We start from the raw sequence: 21620 nt of genomic DNA on the forward strand, positions 1-21620 counted from the left end.
TGAACTTATAAACTTGTGGTGGTCTGTTCAATTACAATCGCTCATATTTGTATTTGTTAGTGTCATCGCTTATTTGCAAACCGTGTATTACTCGGAGTTTGTGTTTTGGCATATGTTTGGCTTTCAAAGCGTTCTCTAATACCGTAGGTTAGAGATGCGTTCGATTGTTGCTTGCATAGAAATTGCAAAATCGTTAGATCTTTATCACATATCAACGTGACAAGATATAAAGTTAAATATCATAAACTTATAAATAAATTGTTTACATCGAAGTTCGTGTAATACGATGTAAGAACTGCTAAGAGTATTGACTGGAGTTGGAAGACCCCAATAAGAATTTACATAACCTTTACAGGTATTGTAATAGGGGGATTTATAACCCGACGCTCAATTTGATGATGATAGTAATTCACTTTAAATTTTGAATCCATATTATGACGGGTATATATACGAAGATATACAAATATCGTGTAATAACATGCTGATGGTAATGTAATTGCGATTTGCTCACACTATTTGCGGTGTGATACTCTGAGACATCTCTACTTACCGTTTTTTTCAATCTTGGTATTGTGTATTTTAGCTCTACCTCAGTGCAGTAAACCACAGCCAGTGTATTCACTTGTGAAAACGACACCATCTACACTTCTTGATCATTTCAATCCTGGAGACATCATTACATTTGAATGTGAAACTGGTTATATATTGAATGGAGTAAGTGTTATAACATGTCAAGATGATGGACAGTGGAATAGTAATGTACCTACATGTACAGGTGAGACGATAAATATAGCATTACATTTAGATGTACAACTGGTTATATATTGAATTGAGTAAGTGTTATAACATGTCAAGATGATGGACAGTGGAATAGTAGTGTACCTACATGTACAGGTGAGATGATAAATACAGCATTACATTTAGATGTACAACTGGCTATATATTGAATTGAGTAAGTGTTATAACATGGCAAGATGATGGACAGTGGAATAGTAATGTACCTACATGTACAGGTGAGATGATAAATATAGCATTACATTTAGATGTACAACTGGTTATATATTGAATGGAGTAAGTTTTATATCATGTCAAGATGATGGACAGTGGAATAGTAGTGTACCTACATGTACAGGTGAGATGATAAATATACCATTACATTTAGATGTACAACTGTTTACAGGTGAGATGATATGACGAACACTAGAACATATGCATTTCTATGCTTATAAAACAACAGTTAGAGTTACATAGTAATTTGAATCCATGTTTGTTTCTTCATATAACTTGGTTATTTATAATGAATATTTCAATTGTCAAATGGAAATATTTACCAACGAACAATTTGTTGGGTTAGGTTGTGCTATGTTATTTGCCTGTACTACTTTTCAGTCTGTGTGATTTTTGTCCATGATAGGGTAAATGGTACATCATTTGTTGTACGGGGACTACAGCGAATACTAACCTAACACCATCTCGCAATCATCTTCATAAAAAACTTCGGGTAATATTTTAGGCTTTGTTTAAACAGCGGTACATTGTTTGGGAACCTTGGCAAATACAAAAATCACAATTCTTTATTTCTTTGAATTGCACAAACTACTAACTGTTTACAATAACTTTAAAATAACAGTATTTAATTGGAAAATAACCAGAATCACGCAGCAGATCCCTTTAGCCCTTTGATTAATTTTAGTAGTGAGTTTCTGAATTATGCCTTGAAAAAGTATCATGAGACTTTCTCTACCAGTTTATCAGAGGGCGTACACTAAGACAATGTTTATGGAATTACTGAGATAAAGTTGTTCTTTTTTCAACTTGATTTGATATACAACATTGAAAACATTAGCGTATGCTTTATCAATGAATATTGCTTGAATTCTGTGTTGTGTAAATTTAGGATTTGTTCCATGAAGGTGTATAAAGGGAAGATTGTAGTTGCAGATGTCAAGTATTAGGTAAGACAAATGATAAATTCGATAGTGTAAAATTGACTGTAACTTCTTTGTATTCTCAGCTGTGTCTGGTGGTATTCCACCATCATTTCCAAATGCCTATCACACGAATACTGAATATATCTTTCCAAATACTGTATATTATTATTGCAATACTGGTTACTATCCCAGTGGTGGTGGAACACCACATAAACAATGTCTGGATTCTGGTAAATGGTCAGTTGGAATTGAACCACAATGTACAGGTTGGTTTAATTTTAACTATGTATGAATCGGAATTGATTTTTTTTGTTTTATGTAGTCCATGTATTATGCAAATTATTAGATAATTTCCAGATAACATGCAGTTGACAATCGCGATAAATCCTCACTATACATGCATAATAGTTTTTTTACATAAATGTACATTATTTTACATATATGAAGTTACTGCAAGTATTTTATCCCTGGTCACGTGTTGAACAGGAATGACTTTCCATTACGTTCGCAGTGCTCTCGCTGTGACCAAACACGACTCATGTTTTCTGTTTTAAATGTTGCCTTTGATAATAATTAGTTTTGATCTTCACATATTTCAGTCACTATTTACCCAAAGTATATAGTGTCCAATGATTTCCTTTAGGATTTATATTTTTATGTATATTAGAAAATATTCATATTGTCTATAAAAATGTTTACTGCATTTCAGGTATAACCAGTATATCTACGTCCAGTACAAAAACTCCTGATAAATCTGAGATAACTCAAACGACTCGACAAAACGTACTCAGTGATGAACCCACTGGTAAGACAATATCCTTACTCTCATTTCGCAATTTTCAGCTTTCATAAAAACTATTTACTGGTATATCGCATGTATTTCTTTGTTGACAAAATAAACATGGAAACAATGTGTTCATTGTTTTGTATGTAACTTACATGGAAATAAATAACATTCTAATGATTTTTCTATATAATCTTAGGTACTGGGGATACATTACAGTACAGTTCGACAACCAGTGAGGGCTGCACAGTTATTTGTGATTCTACATTAAAACCAAGTGTATCGTCAAATGGAAATGAGGAGAAGATAGAACAATGCAATCAGAAAGGTAAAACGACTATCAAATCTAAACGAGAGATTTACATACATACAATGTGTTTATGATATACATGTATGTCTTTATGCCAGTATTTGTTAAATCCGGGTTCAACAAATATTACGAAAAGAGCGTAGTGATAGGGACATCGACCCACATGACTGTTGACGATTACACTGTAAAGATAACTGGTTACACCCAAGGAAATACACCTTAGTTCATTACAGATAGTTTATTCATCTAAACGGTCAGCTGAGGTCGCGCTACGCTGTCTATTCTCTCCAATAAAACTTTACGGCGTGGCAGAGTAAACATGCTAATGCCTGCAATCGTTGCATTATAACGTGATTACCAGGAATGTGTCTCAAAAAATAGAGAAATGTATTTATAAAATTCCTGTAATATGTGTTTATTACGTCTATCATAATACTGGAATTTCATGTGATTCCAACGTGCATACGTGATATGATTATAATAACAATATGACGTGGCATTGGTGGACCATTTGAAATCATAGGACTGGCTTGAAAATTTGAAAAATTCCAGGCTAGACACAGAGAGAGAAAACAATTCATGCATGGTGTTGCAGAAAAAAATGTACAGACGAGACAACGCGAATAAAAACAATTACTGGTCTCACTCTTTTAGCCTCCCCCTAAATCCAAACGTTTGACCGCTTACACTTATTCTACAATACCATATCTAAAATATTGCAGGTGCTAATCCGGGTGTGTATGTAGTAGGCTTTGGTATTGTTATTGTCGTCATGGCAGTAGCCATAGTAACGTTGGTATTGCTGTATAGAAGAGCAATGTATGTCACATTGTTGAGTCAATCATACCAATTATAAAAGACAATTTGTGAGTTACTGTGTGACGTGGAATTGTTGTCTGAATACGTCATCATTATCCGCCATTGTTTCGTCCTCGTTCGCAATTGGTTATTATAAAAACAACTAAAATATTCTTCCACGTATCCAATTGGCATAAAGCCATGTGTTTGCAGATAAACGTACACTCTTGGAAACGTTTAGTCCCTTTGAATAAATTTGATTAAACATGAGCCATTGACGGTGCGCAACTTGCACGAACTTGTACCTATCAAGTACATGTTCACCTTGAAGAAACTGTCAGTACATCTCTAAATATAAACAAATTGGAACTTCATACAATGAACTTACTGTCAGTTCCTCATTGTCACTTTATCCAACAGACTCAAATCTACCGGGACCGAAGAAAGAGAAATGACAAACTTGGATAAAAGTAATGATCGTACATATCAGGACCTTATCACAACTGACGGCGTTGACAATGCATACCAGGCTTTAAATTATCACGACGAGCAAAATAAAACAGAGTCGGACTATGTCAATACTCCTAAACCTGGTTGTCATGAGGAGATTGAATTAGGACAAGATGTATCGAAACACGCAAATCAAGACGAGTTAGGTAACGTGTCGAAAATACAGGAAGCATTGATCGTCTTGCAGCAATATTTTACTGCCTATGACATAGCAACTGATAAGGGGAAGAAGGGGGAAATGTCAGATGCGCAGAAGGCAATGACAACGTTAGTCAATTACGTAAACGCGCGTAAGTGAATATGAAGAAATTTTCACAACAGTGGTCTGTTCAGTTCTACGTCGATGACCTCTTGTCAACATATATATCATAGTTGTTTAGAATAACATCATTTTACCACGCTTATATTCAATATTGTGCTCATGTATGGAATTTAATAACAATTATATTACATTAACGAGAAAGATGAGCCATAATATTACTAATATTACATACAGAATGGTTTTTAGTTTAATGTGTGGTGTTCCGGTGTTGTGGAGCTAATCTCGTGTAGGTGTAAATAATATTGATATACAATTTGTTTACGTTTACAATACGTTTAACAGAGATGTTTAACATTGATTAAACGACAACAATCCCCGCAAATAAACTTATTTTCAATATATTCGGCTATTATTCAAACTAGGTTAATTTTTGAAAAACGTTCACATTTGTTATGAAACTGTAGCGTAATGGCAATGTGGTTAGTTTTCGACAACACAGGCTGCTTGGGACGAAAATGGAACATTGATTTGCCACACCATGCTGAGTTCAGTAAAAAAAACTATTCTAGATCAATAAACCATTTCGATTAATGGCGCTATTAGCAGTGGTGCGTTTTCCTGGCTTCAAAATTAGTATTGTAAACGTTCATCATCTAGAATATAATGAAATCTTTCAAAATATATTCTTTGATGATGTACTACTGAAGATCAGAGAGGTATTTGACTTTTAAATTGCTTTTGTGTCATATGTCATGGAAACGCTTCGTCGCCAGAGGGCGCGACTTATAGGAAAGGTGTATTGACGAACATTTTTGATCTTCGTGACAGTAGAACAAATATAACCATGGCACCATTTATATATTTCACCATCTGTTGTTTAGCCATAAACACAGAACATTTCAAAAATTAAGTATCGCGCACTTGGCGCGTTCTGTCATATATTTTACTCATTTTTGGCGGTAGTCGCCATCCCGGTTCGCCTTACATACGGGGTTTGTAGGTGAATACACACATTTGCACCCGAACAGCTTTTAGTCTATAAAGGCGATGTTGTAATAACACAATAACAGTGTTGAGTGCCTTGCGAGGACATTCCATCAAAATTAAACACAACCTGGTATTGACACAAATTAGTAGATCAGACGTTAAGCGGCAAACACCTTTATCTGCAAACGCCACAATATGACATAACATAGCGAAATAGAGAAATAATGGAATGAATATTCTAGAAAATAACATAACCGTATTCAATTTTTTTCACAAATAAGTAATACATCTCGCTTATTTTTGTCTATGGTATGTGAAGTGGAATATATTGTTTTTAAGCAAAAATTAAATAAATTATGGGCCATCAGAAGCTCAGAGGATGACGGCAAAAAAAGTGTGCAAAATATTTGTTTTCCTTTATGTAGATTTCTGATATGTGTTACATGATGAATTTTTTTCGAAGATTTAGGTGTGCAAATGTGTTTCCATTATTGATCCCTGCAAGATTTGTTTCCAATTCTGAACTCCACCTTCAGAATTTCAACTCACCATCATACAATTATTACCAGTATATCAGCAATTCTCGTAAACCACAATAGGCAAGAGACATCTACAATGATGTTATTTTATAATATGTATTATTATTAATAATTGTCATGTAAAAAATTATAGTATATAATTTGTATTGGTTTAGAAAAATACGTATTGTTTTGTTTTTGTAAGTTGCATTCCCACTTTGCAAAATACACTCTGAATACAGAGACTTTTTCCCTTGAAATTCAGTTATATTAGATGTGTTCGCCCGAGGGATAAGACGCTCAAGTACTCTCAAAATAAAATAGACGGGAAAATAGGAGACAGTTTTTTTATTATATCATATAATTTTTAGCTAAACCAGCATAGTTGTTATCACATTTTTATCTTCTTTTCATGTTTTTGCGGAGTGAAAATTAAATTTAAATCTTAGCAAAATTAATATGTCATTTTAAACATGTCTTTAAATATTCTATATAGAATTTATAAAAATATCCGTACAGTGAAGCATATTTTTCAAAATAATCTTCTTCTCGTGAAAAAATATCTTGTTAGTAAAGAAAAAAAAAATTGCTGATTTGACCATTTTACTCACCCTCCCACAAATATATTATGTATATTCCCTAACTCGATATGCCGTCGCGTGTGACTAGCGCCACCAACGCCTGTTGCCGACAATGACTAGCAATTTTATAAACTGGCCATTCGTCCAAAACATTTTGTATATTTACATGTTATTCTTACATTAAATTATTTAAAAATAAATTAAAATACCTAATAAATTGAATATCTGAGTATTTGTATATTTAAACGTGTCATAGACTAGCTTTTTTGTAATATTAGAACAAATACGAATGACAAGCTACAAATTTCATGAAGGCAAAACAAGGTAATACTGCAATTTCGATATATTCTACGTAAATCGCTGAATATTATAAAACGTATTTCGCCATAACTCGCAATTTCTTGCTGTAAATATGGAGAGAGAAGTCGACTTTCTTGGAAAATATCGCGCAGTTTCTAGTAAGTTGAAGAAACGTTTTTTTAAGAAAGCCAAATGTAGCGGAAGCGAGCGAGCAGTTTGGAACACTTGCGAGGACCCTTGAAAACCAGGAGTGTCCCCAATATGCTGGTCTGTGTTGCTTAGCTCAGGCGAGATTCGAATAAACGCTGGCGAATTCACCGGGAGAGGCACATGCATTGACGGAAGCAGCAAGGTGTTTCTACATGCTGCTGAGAATGGTGAAAGCTTGTACTGCGCTCATTTTGATGAACATCTCACGGCCGCAATCAACTGTCATAACCACGCAGTACGAGTTCTGACTGAACAGAAACAATCCGCCCTGCATGGGGTGGGGTGGTGAAGTATAGCTTTTCAAAAAAGCCTCTAAACACGTACTTATTTGTGTGAAATTGTACCCTTTTTCAAGTGCAGTAACTTGAAATAGATATCCTATATACATACTAAAATTATACTGTTTCCAAGTTGAGGTAACATGAATTCATGAGATTCTTATTTTTACACTTTATTACTATATTGTAAGTTACATCCGGCTTCCAATAGGATTTACAAGCAACCTATCCAACAACAGAACCAAAAAAAAGGATAACATTACAATGTATGCTACATCAGAGACCAACATTTTTATCTTAACTGTGCATTTTTGCAAGATCGTTGTGAACTTGATTAAACTGAAATTGCAGTAAATACCCAATTTTCTGCATTTTTGTTGTGCCATGTGTAGTCCTGCCTCCCTTCTTCGTCTTTCTAAGGTTAGGAATATTTTCTGGACGTGGACGATTATTTCCCTTATCCCAAATATTTTCTTGTTTTTTGTGTTTCTGCGAATTACTTTGAGCATCAGGATTGACTCTGAGCTCACTTGGGCTCACTTCATATTATCACTTTGCCAAATACGTCATACAAAGTATCTGTGTATCTTTTCATTACAAAACAGCCATTGTCCGAGAAAAAATCGAGGCATAATTTGTCCTTTCCTGAAAAGAAACGCTGAAAGAAATGAAGATTTCAACATAATACCAACACAATTTTGTTGAGTCTAAGTGGTCTTTATCATAAGAATGATGAAGATTAGTAGCAATAGCTGATATGTCACCACGTCTTGCATGTTCTTTGATATTATTTCCTACAAAGTGCGTTTGTAATCTGACCGGGCAAGTTTAGAGAATAATCACAATATCATTAAACGTTGTTGTATACAATTGATCTTATATTCTGTTTTTGCTTGCTTGGTAAAATTTAAATATCTGTTGTTTACAGTGTTTGAAGATATCAGAGTAGATCCAAATAGTGATCTTTTCTTGGTAGAAATGGACTGCACATTTTTGGGTTTTGAATTACGCCAAACAAGATAACGAGATGCTTTGTGCTTTGGTAAATATAAGCATTTTTTTACATTGCATGGTTTATTATTGTATGCCACAGTAATTCTATGAAATCCATAGCATAGAACTATAGGAAATCCTTGTACCAGTTTACTCTACTAGTCTTTGTATGCTCTGACTGGTTAGGTTGCTGGGAACTTGAAGGTGATACACTACTCTCGTCAAATAATGGTGTCCCTGATTCTTGTAATTTTGTTGATGTCAGAGTGGTAATTTTTTTTTTAAATAACCTTTTCTGACTAAGGCTAATCACAGACCCTGGCTTGAACCATGGTACTGTAAATTAACAATTACAGAGCACCTTTTGTTTCCAATTCTGTATATTATATACGTGTTTTTGTTGAATTTTAAATGAGGCCAATGAATAAAAGTTTCTTGTTTTTGTTTTTTGTGTGTGTATTGAATTCATGTAACATTTTCTCTAGAATATAACAATAAAAATGACTGAGGATCGAGTATTTATCACTATTTGATGTTTCCACATAATTGATATTTCAGCCAAACAAACAAATAGTTATTTCTTAATTACATTCTTGCTGAACACCACGTTTCAGTGCTATGGCACAATGAACATTACATGAAAACTAGGAACCAGAAAATGTATTTAACCAAATCAACACAATGTATATTCATTCAGGAATAACACGTTTTTCTAAAAAAAATACTTGTTTTGCAGTGTGATTTTATTATGTTTTCTGGAGACTAACACGAACATGGCCTAAAAATATGCGTCAGTCAAAGCTGCGAAATTATTGTAGGTTACCATGTGGTGCCAATATTAATTTCTGAGTTACTACTATGATATTACTCACAGCATAATCTTAAAAATAATTAAATATTTGGGTCCTGTACAATCAAAATTTATATGTGTCAATCATATTTGATTACATGAAAAAATCATCATCCCACACTAATTGATTTTTCTCGGACGTTTTGCATAAAGTAACCTCCTCGTAGTTACACCTTGCATCGATATTACGTCCCTATTTAAATCCATGGTCGTAGAGAGAGTGGGAAATTAATAATTCGAAAGTCCGTGTGCCGAAAGTTCTTGCTGTTTGCAAGAGTCGCTGGGATCATCAACGCCGGCGACCAAAAATTCGACGGATTGCATTTTGGCAATTTTACCGGAATTTCTACTTACCAAATGTCTTTAATAAGGCCTTGTACTTTTTCGGAGAAAACTCGCAATATGCACAAGACATTCTGTCATCATCCATCTCGAACTCCTCACATTCATTGAATTTGAAGCATGCACCGCCTAAAACTTCTCTATTGTCCAGCCCCATTTTGTCGAGTAATCCCGCAGAATAATACCGAACGCATTCGGAACCCGGAAGCACTCCCGATGGAAGAACAATTGGAAACAGTCGTCGAAACACGCAAATTTTTTGTCACCACTTTTTTTATTTTCAGTCGTTTTTTTGTTTGTTTATTGTGGGGAAAAGTGTGAGTTGACAGCCCGAGAAATATCCCATTTTTATAGACGCGTTGTATCTCCAAGACAAATGAATGTAGACATTTTATTTATAAATTTTAAAATATTCGACACAGTACACGCGTATACGCGTAAATTAACTAAATACCATACCATATATTTTTTAAGAAAGCCCCCCTCCACCTGGAAGAGTATCAACAATATTAAAAATTACATTCTACATCTGGAGTATTGGGAATTTTACTCAAATCTTCAAATGGATCTATAGAAATCCGTTACTGAAACATACATTGCAATCAATTGACTACGTTGTCCCACACAACGATAGAAATCACATAAGCTGATGTATTTTTTCTCTTTAAACAATATTTAGTCTTTCTAGGTCCTGCTTAATTGTATACAACCTGGAAATATCGACAACGCAGATGACTTCATTAAAATGGTCTTTATTAGGCTGGGGAGTTTATATGAAGTATGAATAACTAGTATGTTTTTATTAATTGTTAACTCAAACCTTTGACATAATACTTGTCCAGAAAATAATGAGGGGGTACTGTTGCAATAAAAACACATTTATTTGGCCCCATTAGATTTTGTAAATCAGTCAGATGCAAATAACATCAAATGTTATTATAAATTGTAATGTAACAAGATAATACTAAATCAGCAGTCATAATGTACAAAGATGAGTAATACTATGTAGTCAACTGTGTAATACAAAGTACTCAACTGTGTAATACGAAGTGCCAACTGTGTAATACGAAATACACAACTGTGTAATACGAAATACTGCTGACTCGTCACAACAAAAACAGAATAAATATTAGCATTTACTTCTACTGACAACAAATCGGGAATGTTGTAAAAATGAAAGATATAAAAACATTTTTTTCAATATTTTTGAACCTAATAAAATACAATAATTACATTATACTCGTTTAATCTTTATCATAATAAAACTGCATATATTTTTTTGCAAATGTCGATTAATACCGACAGAAAATATGAAATTATTTTCATTTCGTTCAAAACTATAACAAAATTCATGCAAATGGGCAAAATGTTTTCAAAATTGTTGGTGGGAAAATTATGGCACGCAAAATATTAACAATGAGCGTAATGGATTGAAAATCATATATTATATTCATTTCAGCGATTTAAAACGGTATATGTCAACTTTACAAATCTATCCATGAAAAAGACAATACATATAATTTAAATAAACCCAAAGGTTATACACCCGCATTAACAATTGCTATATAGGATATAGGTAGCAATGCACAGGTTTCCAGCACAAAATATATATCGAAAAGACCAAGTCATGTGTGGCATCGTGGGAAGCATGACCACAAATCAATGTGATTCTATGATGAAATAAGTAAAAATTAAAACATAATATGTACCATATTGTGTTAAATGTGTATATAGTTAAATGTACAACTTATATAAACAGATTATTTACACGAAATACGTGCATCATGACGAGCACTATCTTTGTAACTCTTAGAACAATATAATATATTTCGAATTTCGTTCAAATGACATACTATAATATTTTTAATTCATTCATTTGGTAATGAAATCGATATAATTATTAGGCATATTATTACTTTAAATTGAAAAATTGGCTTCGTTTCGATGGTAGCGAGAGCACTCTCTGTCTCTCCCTGTTATATCCTCTAATGTATCGTTGCACAGTATTTTCTCGATAACATCCATATTTTACTCCATTCAGCTGGACATTGAATTTACATGAGTGAAATACCACAATAGAGCCGTTTAATCTCCATGAAGATACAACGGACCATGACGGAAATACTGCGAGGACAGTCATAGATAGTTCTCACTCCTCTTCCCCAACACTGTCACAAGGCAAAACCCACAACTTGTTACTTTCTTGATTCTAATTATTTTGAAGAAATTTGCTAACATATCATAATCTAAAAACAAATAGAAGCCGAAATTGTAAAACATTACCATATGTCATAATGAATCATCACACATAAGTTGAACCTATTTTAAAAGTTATTCAAGCACTCGGTGCAAACAAATGTCTACATTGACTCATAGATGACATTGTCTACAAAACCCTTCTGTGATTGGCTGTTATTTTCATCATCGTCGGCACCCCCAGCTGACCGGTAAATAGCACATTCTACAAATCCTTCATAATTGTCTGGCGTTTTCTCAGTGGTGCGTGCGCCTCTATTTCCATCCTTTAGTGGGATTGGTAGAGATAAAACTGCATCGTCAACGTCGGACTCCCCAATGGACTGGTAAATGTCATTTTCTACAAAACCTTCTTGCTTATTGTTTCCTTCAGAAACTACTATTGACATTCTCTTAGGTGGTACTACAGGCACGTTGTCATCATCATCAACTGACTCAGGATCCACTGATCTATCTGTTGGCACCTTTCGTGGTCTCCCAGAATTTCGCTTGTCAACGACTGCATACATGTCACTTACTTGCGTTTTCGGAATTTCATCACCAGCATGATTTACTTCCCTTGTGGTCGGACGTGGATTTACAGTCAAATCGACTCTCAGTCTGATAGGAACACTCAGTTCAGTTTGGACATCATCGTATGCAGATGCGCTTTCTGCCTCAACATTACGATTTCGTGTCAGTCTTGTCTTGGCTTTATTCACACACGCATACATGTTAGCCAGCGTGTCGTCAGCTCCCATATTAATTTCTGCAATTCCAGGATCGCACTGTTTCTGGACACTAGTTGCAGGTTTCCTTTTGTATGTTGCATTTATATCTCGAGAGAAAGGTTCAACAACAGCGATGGTAGGAGTGATATTTCTTTTGTAATTTTTATCGATCACATCATAGTCAGCCGTGTCATTAGATGCAAATTCATTCATCCCTGGACCATGTTCTTCATTTGCATATCCATCTGTGACGCCACTGTTCCTGTGAGCAGTGTGAGCTGTATCATGCGTGTTTTCACCAACCTCCACCATTTCATGGTCTAAGCTGGTTTTAATTCTGTGAAATGAAGTTTTAAAATATCTTAATTATTATTCAAGGTATAATATGTGTCATGCGATATTTTGATTTTACAACAATGATATGTAATTTGTGAAGATGTATAATTCGCATCAAATAATGATACTGTGATATTACCTCTTTCTCCTACAAAGTATTACTGATATCAAAATTAGTATGATTATCGTCATGGTAACAAATGCAGCTACACCGACACCAATATATATCACCACGTTATCTGTAAGACAAGCATGGTTGCACAAGTTAGAGAACAAGATATTAATATGAGCTGCTTTTTAAAAGGTTCACAGTACGAAGTCAGTGTGTTATACAGCACGTACCGTGGAAAATAATCGGAGCAAGTAAATAAGCAAATGAATTGATCTACTTTATACCAAATATTAATATACGAACATACATGTTGGTGAAAGGCGTTATTTGGAGCGGATATGTATTTAAATTGTAATGGTTCATAAGCCAAATTCATTTCAGAAGAGTAAAACGACCTGTTTTGCTCTTTAACCCGATATTCAGGTTATGCTTACCTCCACTTGTAGATACATATGGGTTTGGAGTGATATCTTAACTCTCTGTAAATTCTCCACTTGAAGTCTGAATATATGTGTGATGTTTGTAGGTAACTACTGTAAAAACGTTTTTAATTTTTCTTAGGAATATATTTATGCATCATCTGTTTCTGGTAAATTGTGGTCGGTAGAAGGCAAAGCAATAACAATAACAGTGAAATCGACATTATAATCGACAGTAACAATGTTTTTAACTTTTACATAAATTTATCTATACATTGTCTGGTTTCCTTATATAACTCATACGTTATGTGTTTGGAGCTTAAATTACGTTAATATGAAATACAAAAAGATGTAAGTGAGACAAAATTTACCGATATGTATCAAACAATCCCCATTCACCTTAACAAATAAATGATGAAAATCAATTCGAAGTCTGAGAAAACATATTTTCTAACTTTATACTTACTAGTGGCCTGTGTTTCGAGGAGTGTGGAGTCTCCGTGTCTTGTAGCACGAGTTACTTCAGTCGATCTGCCAAGAGTTGTAGTGCTCGGTGTTGATATAGCTACCACAATTGATGTAGTTATGCCTTGAATATAGAGTAATAATATAGTTAGTATTTCGAAACTTACCTTGACGACTCCGTTGTGCAATTACAAATCAAGATTAATTAAATCAGAAAATTCAAATTACAACATGTCATGTCAATAAAGATGACATTTGTATCGTTTATGTACAGTTTGACTGGAAGCAATCAGTATGTATAGGAATGTGCATGACTTCAGATCAGCATTATTTAAAAGAAAACATCAGTATGTCAACCAATTTTGATCCGATTTGTCGAACAAAATGACGGCGATAAGAATTCGTTATGTATGGATTCCTATATATGTGCCAGCACTTAGGTGAATCTGTTCATATTGCACTTATGAAAATGTTTAATATATGTATCAAGTTTGTGCGAAACACACAAACTAGTAATGCTTCCGAAATGAGAGAAATGCTCTGTTTTTCTTTAGGTTGTTACCTATGTCAGTTTTCCATTATAATAATTAAGAACAATTGTTCAGTGTATGCAGTTTCCTGCATGAAACAGCTAATCAGAGTTGTCAGTTTTGAACAGGAAATATTTTATGTCAGGTTGTTATAATATTATTATGTTATTACCGACTAGGTTTTAATAACAGAACCACTATATAACACTATTGGAGCTATTGGTGACGAAATTGATACCATGTATTCTAACGACACCTTTGTATTTGTGTTTTATGTTACAAATAATCTTCAACTTTTTCATACACAATCTAAAATAACAAACTCACAGAAGATCAACAACTGTAAACATTACTGTAAACTTTAGTTAATTAGCTACATAAATGTACAGATTGAATTGCCAATAGCAAACAATAATATCGGCATTAGATTATAAGAATTAAAATCAAAATAACCTATACAGTGTGGTTGTTTTCCAACAGACCATCTACCAGAATCCAGACATGTTTTATATGGTGTATCCTCACCAATATTATAGTAACCTTCATTACAATAATAGTATACAGTATTTGGATAGATATATTCAATATTCGTATGGTAGGCATTTGGAAATGACAGTGGGACACCACAATATACAGCTGGAAATAAACAACGGGTTCAGACATAACTTATATTATAACATGATTAGGCTGTCGCAAAACTAAATAAAGTAAACTGGCTTAAATATATAACTGAATCGAAATTACAAGACTGAGAGCGCTGGTCATGGTGATTGTCGATGAATAATCAACTGACAAATACAGTGAAATTTAGCACAAGTATTAATAAGAATTATTATTACTAAAAATCTTATACTGTGCATTCCTCCTCGTTCATTTATACGCACTCCGCGGCGGGTGAACTCTTGGTCTAACCCTCCAAAATGAACCAGAATGCCAGTTTACACAACAATCCACGTGAAAATCATTATATAACGCAATAACAGTGAAAATCGATGTTTTATGTTTTCATCTATTCATCATCCTTTAAAATAGCAGTATAATCAAAGAAAAACGCTTGGAGAATTTGAAATGTACTCAGAGCAACGTGATAAACAGCGATTTTGTAGTGTATTTGCTTATGTGAGCATTACATGAAAGGTTACATACTGTAACGGTACGCACGGGTATTTGGTGGTAGATATACGATCTCTCTCGGTAAAATTAGCTTACGCTCGGTTATAATCTACAGCTAATTATCAAGAGAGATTTTATATTCGCTACTAAATACCTAAATTACACACGTGGATATGTTACCACATTAAAACCTATTGTGGGTTAACTTGTACTTGAACGTAACATCATAAATGTACATTGGCTGTAAACATGAAGCAGATAGCGAGACATTATTACTGTATGGTTCTAGATATGCTTTCAATATGCAGGGGATATGACGTAGATCAACCAACCAGAAAATAAACAACGGCGACAACATAGTACTTACCCAGTCGCTATTTGGATTTTAGCAAACTTAGATTTTAGGAAATGAAGAAAACGACATTTTTGATTTGCAAACATTACCATGAAAGGATTATGCGGTTTTCCGTTGATATTTCAGTTGAACTGTGTTTCTGGCCGATTTTAAGAGATTTTCTCCTCCGTTGTAAATAACCATCATTTGTATTTTATATATAGGTGATTGTAATTGACCTACATAGGAACTAATGCCCTTTCACACCCAAATTATAATTCTTGTAGTTATGTTTGACAATCAAGGATTTAAATGAGGCAGTATGTATGCAGTGTACCATGAGTTAACAAAAACGTTATGAAAGAGAAAAACATATCATTTTTTGAAACGACTACATCTAGGTACATGTACATGCTAAATATAGAAACCCATAATTATGTTTATATATTCAAAAATACAGAAAAAAATACAAGTAAACATGTTTACTGACAATAACATTGCTTGCCCTAATTAAAATGAACATGATGTATCATTTTATCTCCAAACATTGTGCTGCACATCTTTGCATCAGCACAGACGGTTATTTTGTTAGGAAGGTGTTACTGAAAGAGGACGAGGAGACCATCTGCCATGTATGTTGTTGTTTTCCAAACGAAATATTTATAATTGGGGATTTGAATAGCACTTAGAGAGTTTGGATATCAATGTATATGTTTTATAGCACTAACATTGAGGCGTCAGAATTCTACATCAAATGAAAATTAGTTTATAGAATATTTTTGGGATTTTTTTTATTTTGCATCATCTCACCTGTACATGTAGGTACTATACTATTCCACTGTCCATTATCTTGACATGTTATAACATTTACTCCATTCAATATATAACCAGTTGTACATCTAAATGTAATGCTATATCAATCATCTCACCTGTACATGTAGGTACACTACTATTCCACTGTCCATCATCTTGACATATTATTTCACTTACTCTATTCATTATATAACCAGTTGTACATCTAAATGTAACGATGTCTCCGGGATTGAAATAATCAGGAAGTGGAGATGGAGTCATCAGTCGATGTGAGTGTATCTCGGGTTTACTACACTGTGATATAGCTGTGGAAAATTTATATTGACATGTCACCAGTTAAATGTAAAGATGAATCGGTTAATGATTGAAATGATCGAAAAGATCATGAAGTGAAAATGGAGTCGTTACCACGGGATACATTGAATATGCTACTGCACTGAAACACAACTGTCAAAAATACACATGCTGGAAACAAAATAAATCTCATAAACATGTACATTAAGGAGAAATGAGAAACCCGGACTGCTATGGAATGGTTATGTTTCAGTAGTTTCGACAAGACCATCAAAATCATGCATGTTACCTCGTTTTCAATTACGTGGATATTTTTAAGTGACAGTATATTCATCGATGACAGTTGACACACTGCATAAACATTCTGGCCAACCAATAACGTCATAATATACTATTCGTGTAATAATTAATCTATCACACATATTTCCAGTTGGGTGCAACGTGGTGAAAATTTTCAATAATTCACGTGTGAAACAATGAAATTGTATTACGAAAGACCGGCTGTACACTCTCCAGTCAAATGTTGCGCTTAATTGTGGCAATGTTTTGGCTCTAAACGAAATAATCTGACATTACGCACAATATATGCTCTATTCACTGACTATTGTGCGTTAATTAATCATTTTCATTTAATAATCTCATTTTCTGTGTTAATCACATAATAAAAGTCACATTGAATCATTTGCGACTCGTTTGGGGACCATGCTTTGTATGTGGTTTAGCAAACTACGTATAGAATCCTGGACAAAGGCGGAGGTAGAAAAGGAATACCCATACACACGACTGAAATGTGTTATTTTCCATGAAGAACCCCAGATTAAAATTTGAAAACATTTTAAATGATGTAAGTGCGACAGACAGATCTGTAACATTAGCAGGGAAGGATACATCAATTTAACACAACTTTTTCAGCATTTCCTATAAATAATAAATACAAACAAGTTTAAAATGATTTACCTTGATATGTCAATGCAAATCCCAAATCTGTGTTCATATCTGAGTTGGAATAAAATTGTAACCGCAATATATTTCCAGAACTGTATACTGTCATGCTGTTCCATGTGATCTGTGGTGCCGTTACGTTACTACCGTCTTTTATATCCAGATAATCACCAGTACTTATCTTAGCCATCATTATACTAAGCTGAATTATATGGTTGTCTTCAACTGTAATCGTCCATATACAATTCTGGTCTACTGGATACTCGTCAGGAAAGTTTGGCGAATACATATAACCACTGTTACCAGTATACTGTCCTCCACATGCACCGATCGTAGCTAGAAACAACGGAATTTACGGGAACATGCATTTAATATTCACTATTTGCAGACATCGATTATTCAAAAAGAAATAATTTATAGGTATAACACATAAACAAATATGATAGATCAATTTGAAAACAACACAAAAAACCTTATTGGGTACCATTTCAAACTTCTTATTGCTTTCATCAGACTCAGCAATTTACAGTGCATTGTGAAAAGATCAAGTGCTGCGAATTGTCATGTAATTAAAGGTACATAGACATGGCATGGGGCACTATTGACTGGCATTGTATGTGTTTGAAGGACTCTAGATTCTCTCAATCAATGGGAAATTTTCCATGCGGTTGGATGAGGATTGCAGCTGTTAGATTTTTATAATAACATTTGTAATTTCTCATGTTCTAGTACTTCAAGCTGATTGGAGTCGGTCACATGGAATGGAATAAATCACAGTTTATCTCTCAATTTAATGAAATCATGCCGTCATTCATCTAATGAACGTCTGTATTTGGACGAACCACGCGACCACACCGAGCAGGCTGCCGAATTTGGAGCGCATTTGGATATCAAAATAACAAAATTTTGAAAGTCCAAATACGGTACTGCGATAATCAAAACAATATTGTTTACACGGATGCTGAAAACTACAATATTATCTTACTTGCGAGCCGCTGACCAGTCGTGGTCCACTCTAATCGATCTGATTGAATACGAAAACATATGCAGCCAAGTTGATTGTGGGGCAACAAATGAGTGTATGTCAATAAACACGTTGAAAATACTAGTAGGTTAAAATTCTCCTAGTAAAATGATATTGTCTAGACTATTTTGCCAGATCGTTGGACGTCGCATGCTTTTCTAGTGCTCTAATTTGAATAATGGACAGTCATGACTCTCTGGTATACTTACTAAGATCATTTTAGATTATGATAATTTGCGTTTGTGAGATGTAAATTTTCTGTCGTTTGATTTTTTTTACAAATAAAGCGAAATTGGAATCCCAGACGAAACTAAAGTAGTCTGACGAGATGATAGTCAAACAGCCACATGTACATTTGTCTTTTAGAAAATTTAATTTAGTTCCCATCAGTGTGCTCATCTTGCAAATAGAGATACACCAAATAAACTTACTATCATAGACATCTAATTGGTAATCACCACCACATCCTTGTATGCAAGGTTCAGTATCATTATCTCCACTACATTGTTGGGTACCATAGGATACATATTCGTTGATCATCTCTCCAGGCACAGCTTCACCATATTGCTGGTAATCAGTGTCGTTATCACCACAGTAACATTCATCTGCACTGGCAAGTACTGCTATTGGTTTAGAGTTCTCTCTACATGTCTGGATGCATCCTTGAATTGTGGTAATGGAGTTTCCAAGAGTGTACATGTTTGATGATGACGGGAATATTCTATTTGGATACCCTTCTTTGTAACGACCTAGAAAACCTGGAACTAAAATGTAATATTATTTGATTTATTTATTTATTTATCAAGTATTAATTAAGTAACAATAATGCGTTTTATCACTCAAATATTTCAAATGTTGATATTATTGATCTCTCCATTGAATTTAGGAGAGCTGGAAATCGTATATCATATAGTTACTGTAATATAGTTATTACGAACACAAATATATATGACATTCCGTTTAAAAAATCGTATAATTGTTTTTCACGGTCAAGAAGCAATATTTACAATTTAAAAATACTCACAATAGCAGGTAACTCCAGCTTGATTATCTTGACAATTATTACAAGACCCAGTACTAGATATTGTACAATCATTAAGTGACGTGGCTGATACGTCACAACTGATATCACATACACTGACTGGCAGATTACTGACACCATATTCACTGTTACTCCACGTCCACATGGCATCTACAAAACCTAGAATCAAACAAACATTAAATTGCTAATTGAGAATAAAACAAAATTTATATGTCCGAGTATGAAATAAATTGTACAATGTATAAAATAACAGTATCTGTTTACCCATATGTCTAAAAATAAAGCGTATAACAAATATTCTGTTCATCATATTACCTAATTGTTTACACACAACACGTGCTTCAATCAAATCCCATTTCTGTGCAATCATTGCACATACCAATCCCCATTCACCATTGTCTCTTCTTATCTCTACTCTTCCTTCAAATGGCGTGTGACCTCCTAATAGTCTTACATCAACTGAAACATGGTGATTATTATATAAATAGTTATAACACAGGAGTGGAGTTGTGGCATGGAAGAATAATATATATCTGTTTTTAAAGACCCACGCTTAGTGTAACTAGAACACACCCTATCGTAGTCTATTAAACACAAGTTGTATGGGTCCAAAACACAAAACAAATGACGACAAAAATATCCAACCCAGGCGAGCTCGTAGCTGTATGCTTTGCTATAAGCCATGTTTAATTATAGTTTTGAAACCATCAAGCTCGTAGTGCACACGGGGTCATAATCCACCACCAGTGGAAACCAAAACAGAACTAAAAAAAAACAGTTCATTTTAAACATAGCCTGTGCTTTCGGTCCTTGGGGTTATTGGTAACATTAATCGCTCGTATTGTTAAACAGAGACGTCTCTTCAACTGCACCCATTGTATGTGTTGTGCCTCCATTTATGCTATCGATTTTGTGTTGCGAATTTAAAACAAAACCTATAAAGTATACCTGCAAATATCAAAGTTAATAGTATGTGGGGCACGATCACAACACGTCAATTGTTATGGAATCTACACTTTGTTCAAAAGCTTGGCGTTTGCCCTCAACTCAGTCATAATTTGAAATGTATGTTCAAGTCAAGTCAGTGTCTGTGTCTGTGTCGACATATTATTGTCTATTGTCCATCTCGTTCAGTTTTACAAAATTCCATTGTTATCTGAGATTCTGGGATCGAACAGATAGGCGACATTAAAAGTAGTTCACATGACATGTGATCTCATTCGGGGGATAAGGGCGCAGTTACACAGCGCGAGTGTTCGTACGTGAAAGAGTGTACGGTGCGGGTTTTTTTTTAATTTGGAATTGTAAATAATTCGTGTCAATAAAAGTGAAATAATGGAATGTGGAGACCACTCCTCGTTGTATTTTCATTGATATACTTAAATGCGGACGTAAGAGAACGGTGAAAAACTGAACTAATTTACACCATGTAGTTCGGCGGGGATAAATACGGTGACTAAAATAAAACCTCAGCACAACATAGTTATTACTGTCACAATGTTTTAGTTTTAACAGCGATACTGCGTTTAGAAATAGTGCAACAATAATTCAACAAACATTTTTACTTCCTCATGTA

At 34.2% G+C, this 21620-nt stretch overlaps 4 protein-coding genes across 4 annotated transcripts in view; 2 read left to right on the forward strand and 2 right to left on the reverse strand.

Annotated features, from left to right (window-relative positions):
• The window catches only part of LOC102802358 (uncharacterized), a 41986-nt gene extending 37190 nt beyond the window's left edge, over positions 1–4796 (forward strand). Inside the window, exon 6 of the mRNA XM_085494446.1 lies at positions 4244–4796. Coding sequence (XP_085350572.1) covers positions 4244–4631 — 388 coding nt within the window. The 3' untranslated portion in view covers positions 4632–4796. The remainder of the gene's footprint in view (positions 1–4243) is intronic.
• LOC146730131 (uncharacterized) lies at positions 925–3881 on the forward strand. The gene is made up of 5 exons (XM_085494687.1): positions 925–952; positions 2015–2197; positions 2641–2736; positions 2915–3043; positions 3748–3881. The coding sequence occupies exons 1-5, from the start codon at positions 925–927 to the stop codon at positions 3879–3881; spliced, it is 570 nt and encodes a 189-aa protein (XP_085350813.1).
• Positions 4797–10516: 5720 nt separating the features above from the next.
• On the reverse strand, positions 10517–18136 carry LOC146730132 (uncharacterized). The gene is made up of 6 exons (XM_085494234.1): positions 17994–18136; positions 16859–17047; positions 13954–14076; positions 13503–13601; positions 13096–13195; positions 10517–12957 (listed from the first exon to the last, which is right to left on the reverse strand). Exons 5-6 carry the CDS (start codon positions 13146–13148, stop codon positions 12015–12017), a joined length of 996 nt encoding a protein of 331 aa, XP_085350360.1. The 5' UTR covers positions 13149–13195; positions 13503–13601; positions 13954–14076; positions 16859–17047; positions 17994–18136; the 3' UTR covers positions 10517–12014.
• Positions 17980–20728, reverse strand: LOC146730133 (kremen protein 1-like). The gene is made up of 5 exons (XM_085494447.1): positions 20596–20728; positions 20360–20503; positions 20027–20203; positions 19434–19766; positions 17980–18314 (listed from the first exon to the last, which is right to left on the reverse strand). Exons 1-5 carry the CDS (start codon positions 20726–20728, stop codon positions 17980–17982), a joined length of 1122 nt encoding a protein of 373 aa, XP_085350573.1.
• Positions 20729–21620: the final 892 nt, after the last annotated feature.

Source organism: Saccoglossus kowalevskii, chromosome 20 (genome assembly GCF_978046115.1).
Source record: "Saccoglossus kowalevskii chromosome 20, keSacKowa6.1, whole genome shotgun sequence".
NCBI lineage: Eukaryota > Metazoa > Hemichordata > Enteropneusta > Harrimaniidae > Saccoglossus > Saccoglossus kowalevskii.

Excerpts from the sequence above, each read along its gene's own strand:
- LOC146730131 (XM_085494687.1), top strand. The coding sequence starts at position 925 with ATGTACAACTGGCTATATATTGAATTGA. Across the intron at positions 953-2,014 it reads CTGGCTATATATTGAATTGA|CTGTGTCTGGTGGTATTCCA; the intron begins GTAAGTGTTATA and ends TTGTATTCTCAG. Across the intron at positions 3,044-3,747 it reads AGAACAATGCAATCAGAAAG|GTGCTAATCCGGGTGTGTAT; the intron begins GTAAAACGACTA and ends AAAATATTGCAG.
- LOC146730132 (XM_085494234.1), bottom strand. The coding sequence starts at position 13,148 with ATGACGATAATCATACTAATTTTGATATCAGTAATACTTTGTAGGAGA. Across the intron at positions 12,958-13,095 it reads ATACTTTGTAGGAGAAAGAG|AATTAAAACCAGCTTAGACC; the intron begins GTAATATCACAG and ends TTCATTTCACAG.
- LOC146730133 (XM_085494447.1), bottom strand. The coding sequence starts at position 20,728 with ATGGCTTATAGCAAAGCATACAGCTACGAGCTCGCCTGGGTTGGATAT. Across the intron at positions 20,504-20,595 it reads GTGTTCTAGTTACACTAAGC|TTGATGTAAGACTATTAGGA; the intron begins GTGGGTCTTTAA and ends ACCATGTTTCAG. Across the intron at positions 19,767-20,026 it reads AGCTGGAGTTACCTGCTATT|TTCCAGGTTTTCTAGGTCGT; the intron begins GTGAGTATTTTT and ends ATTACATTTTAG.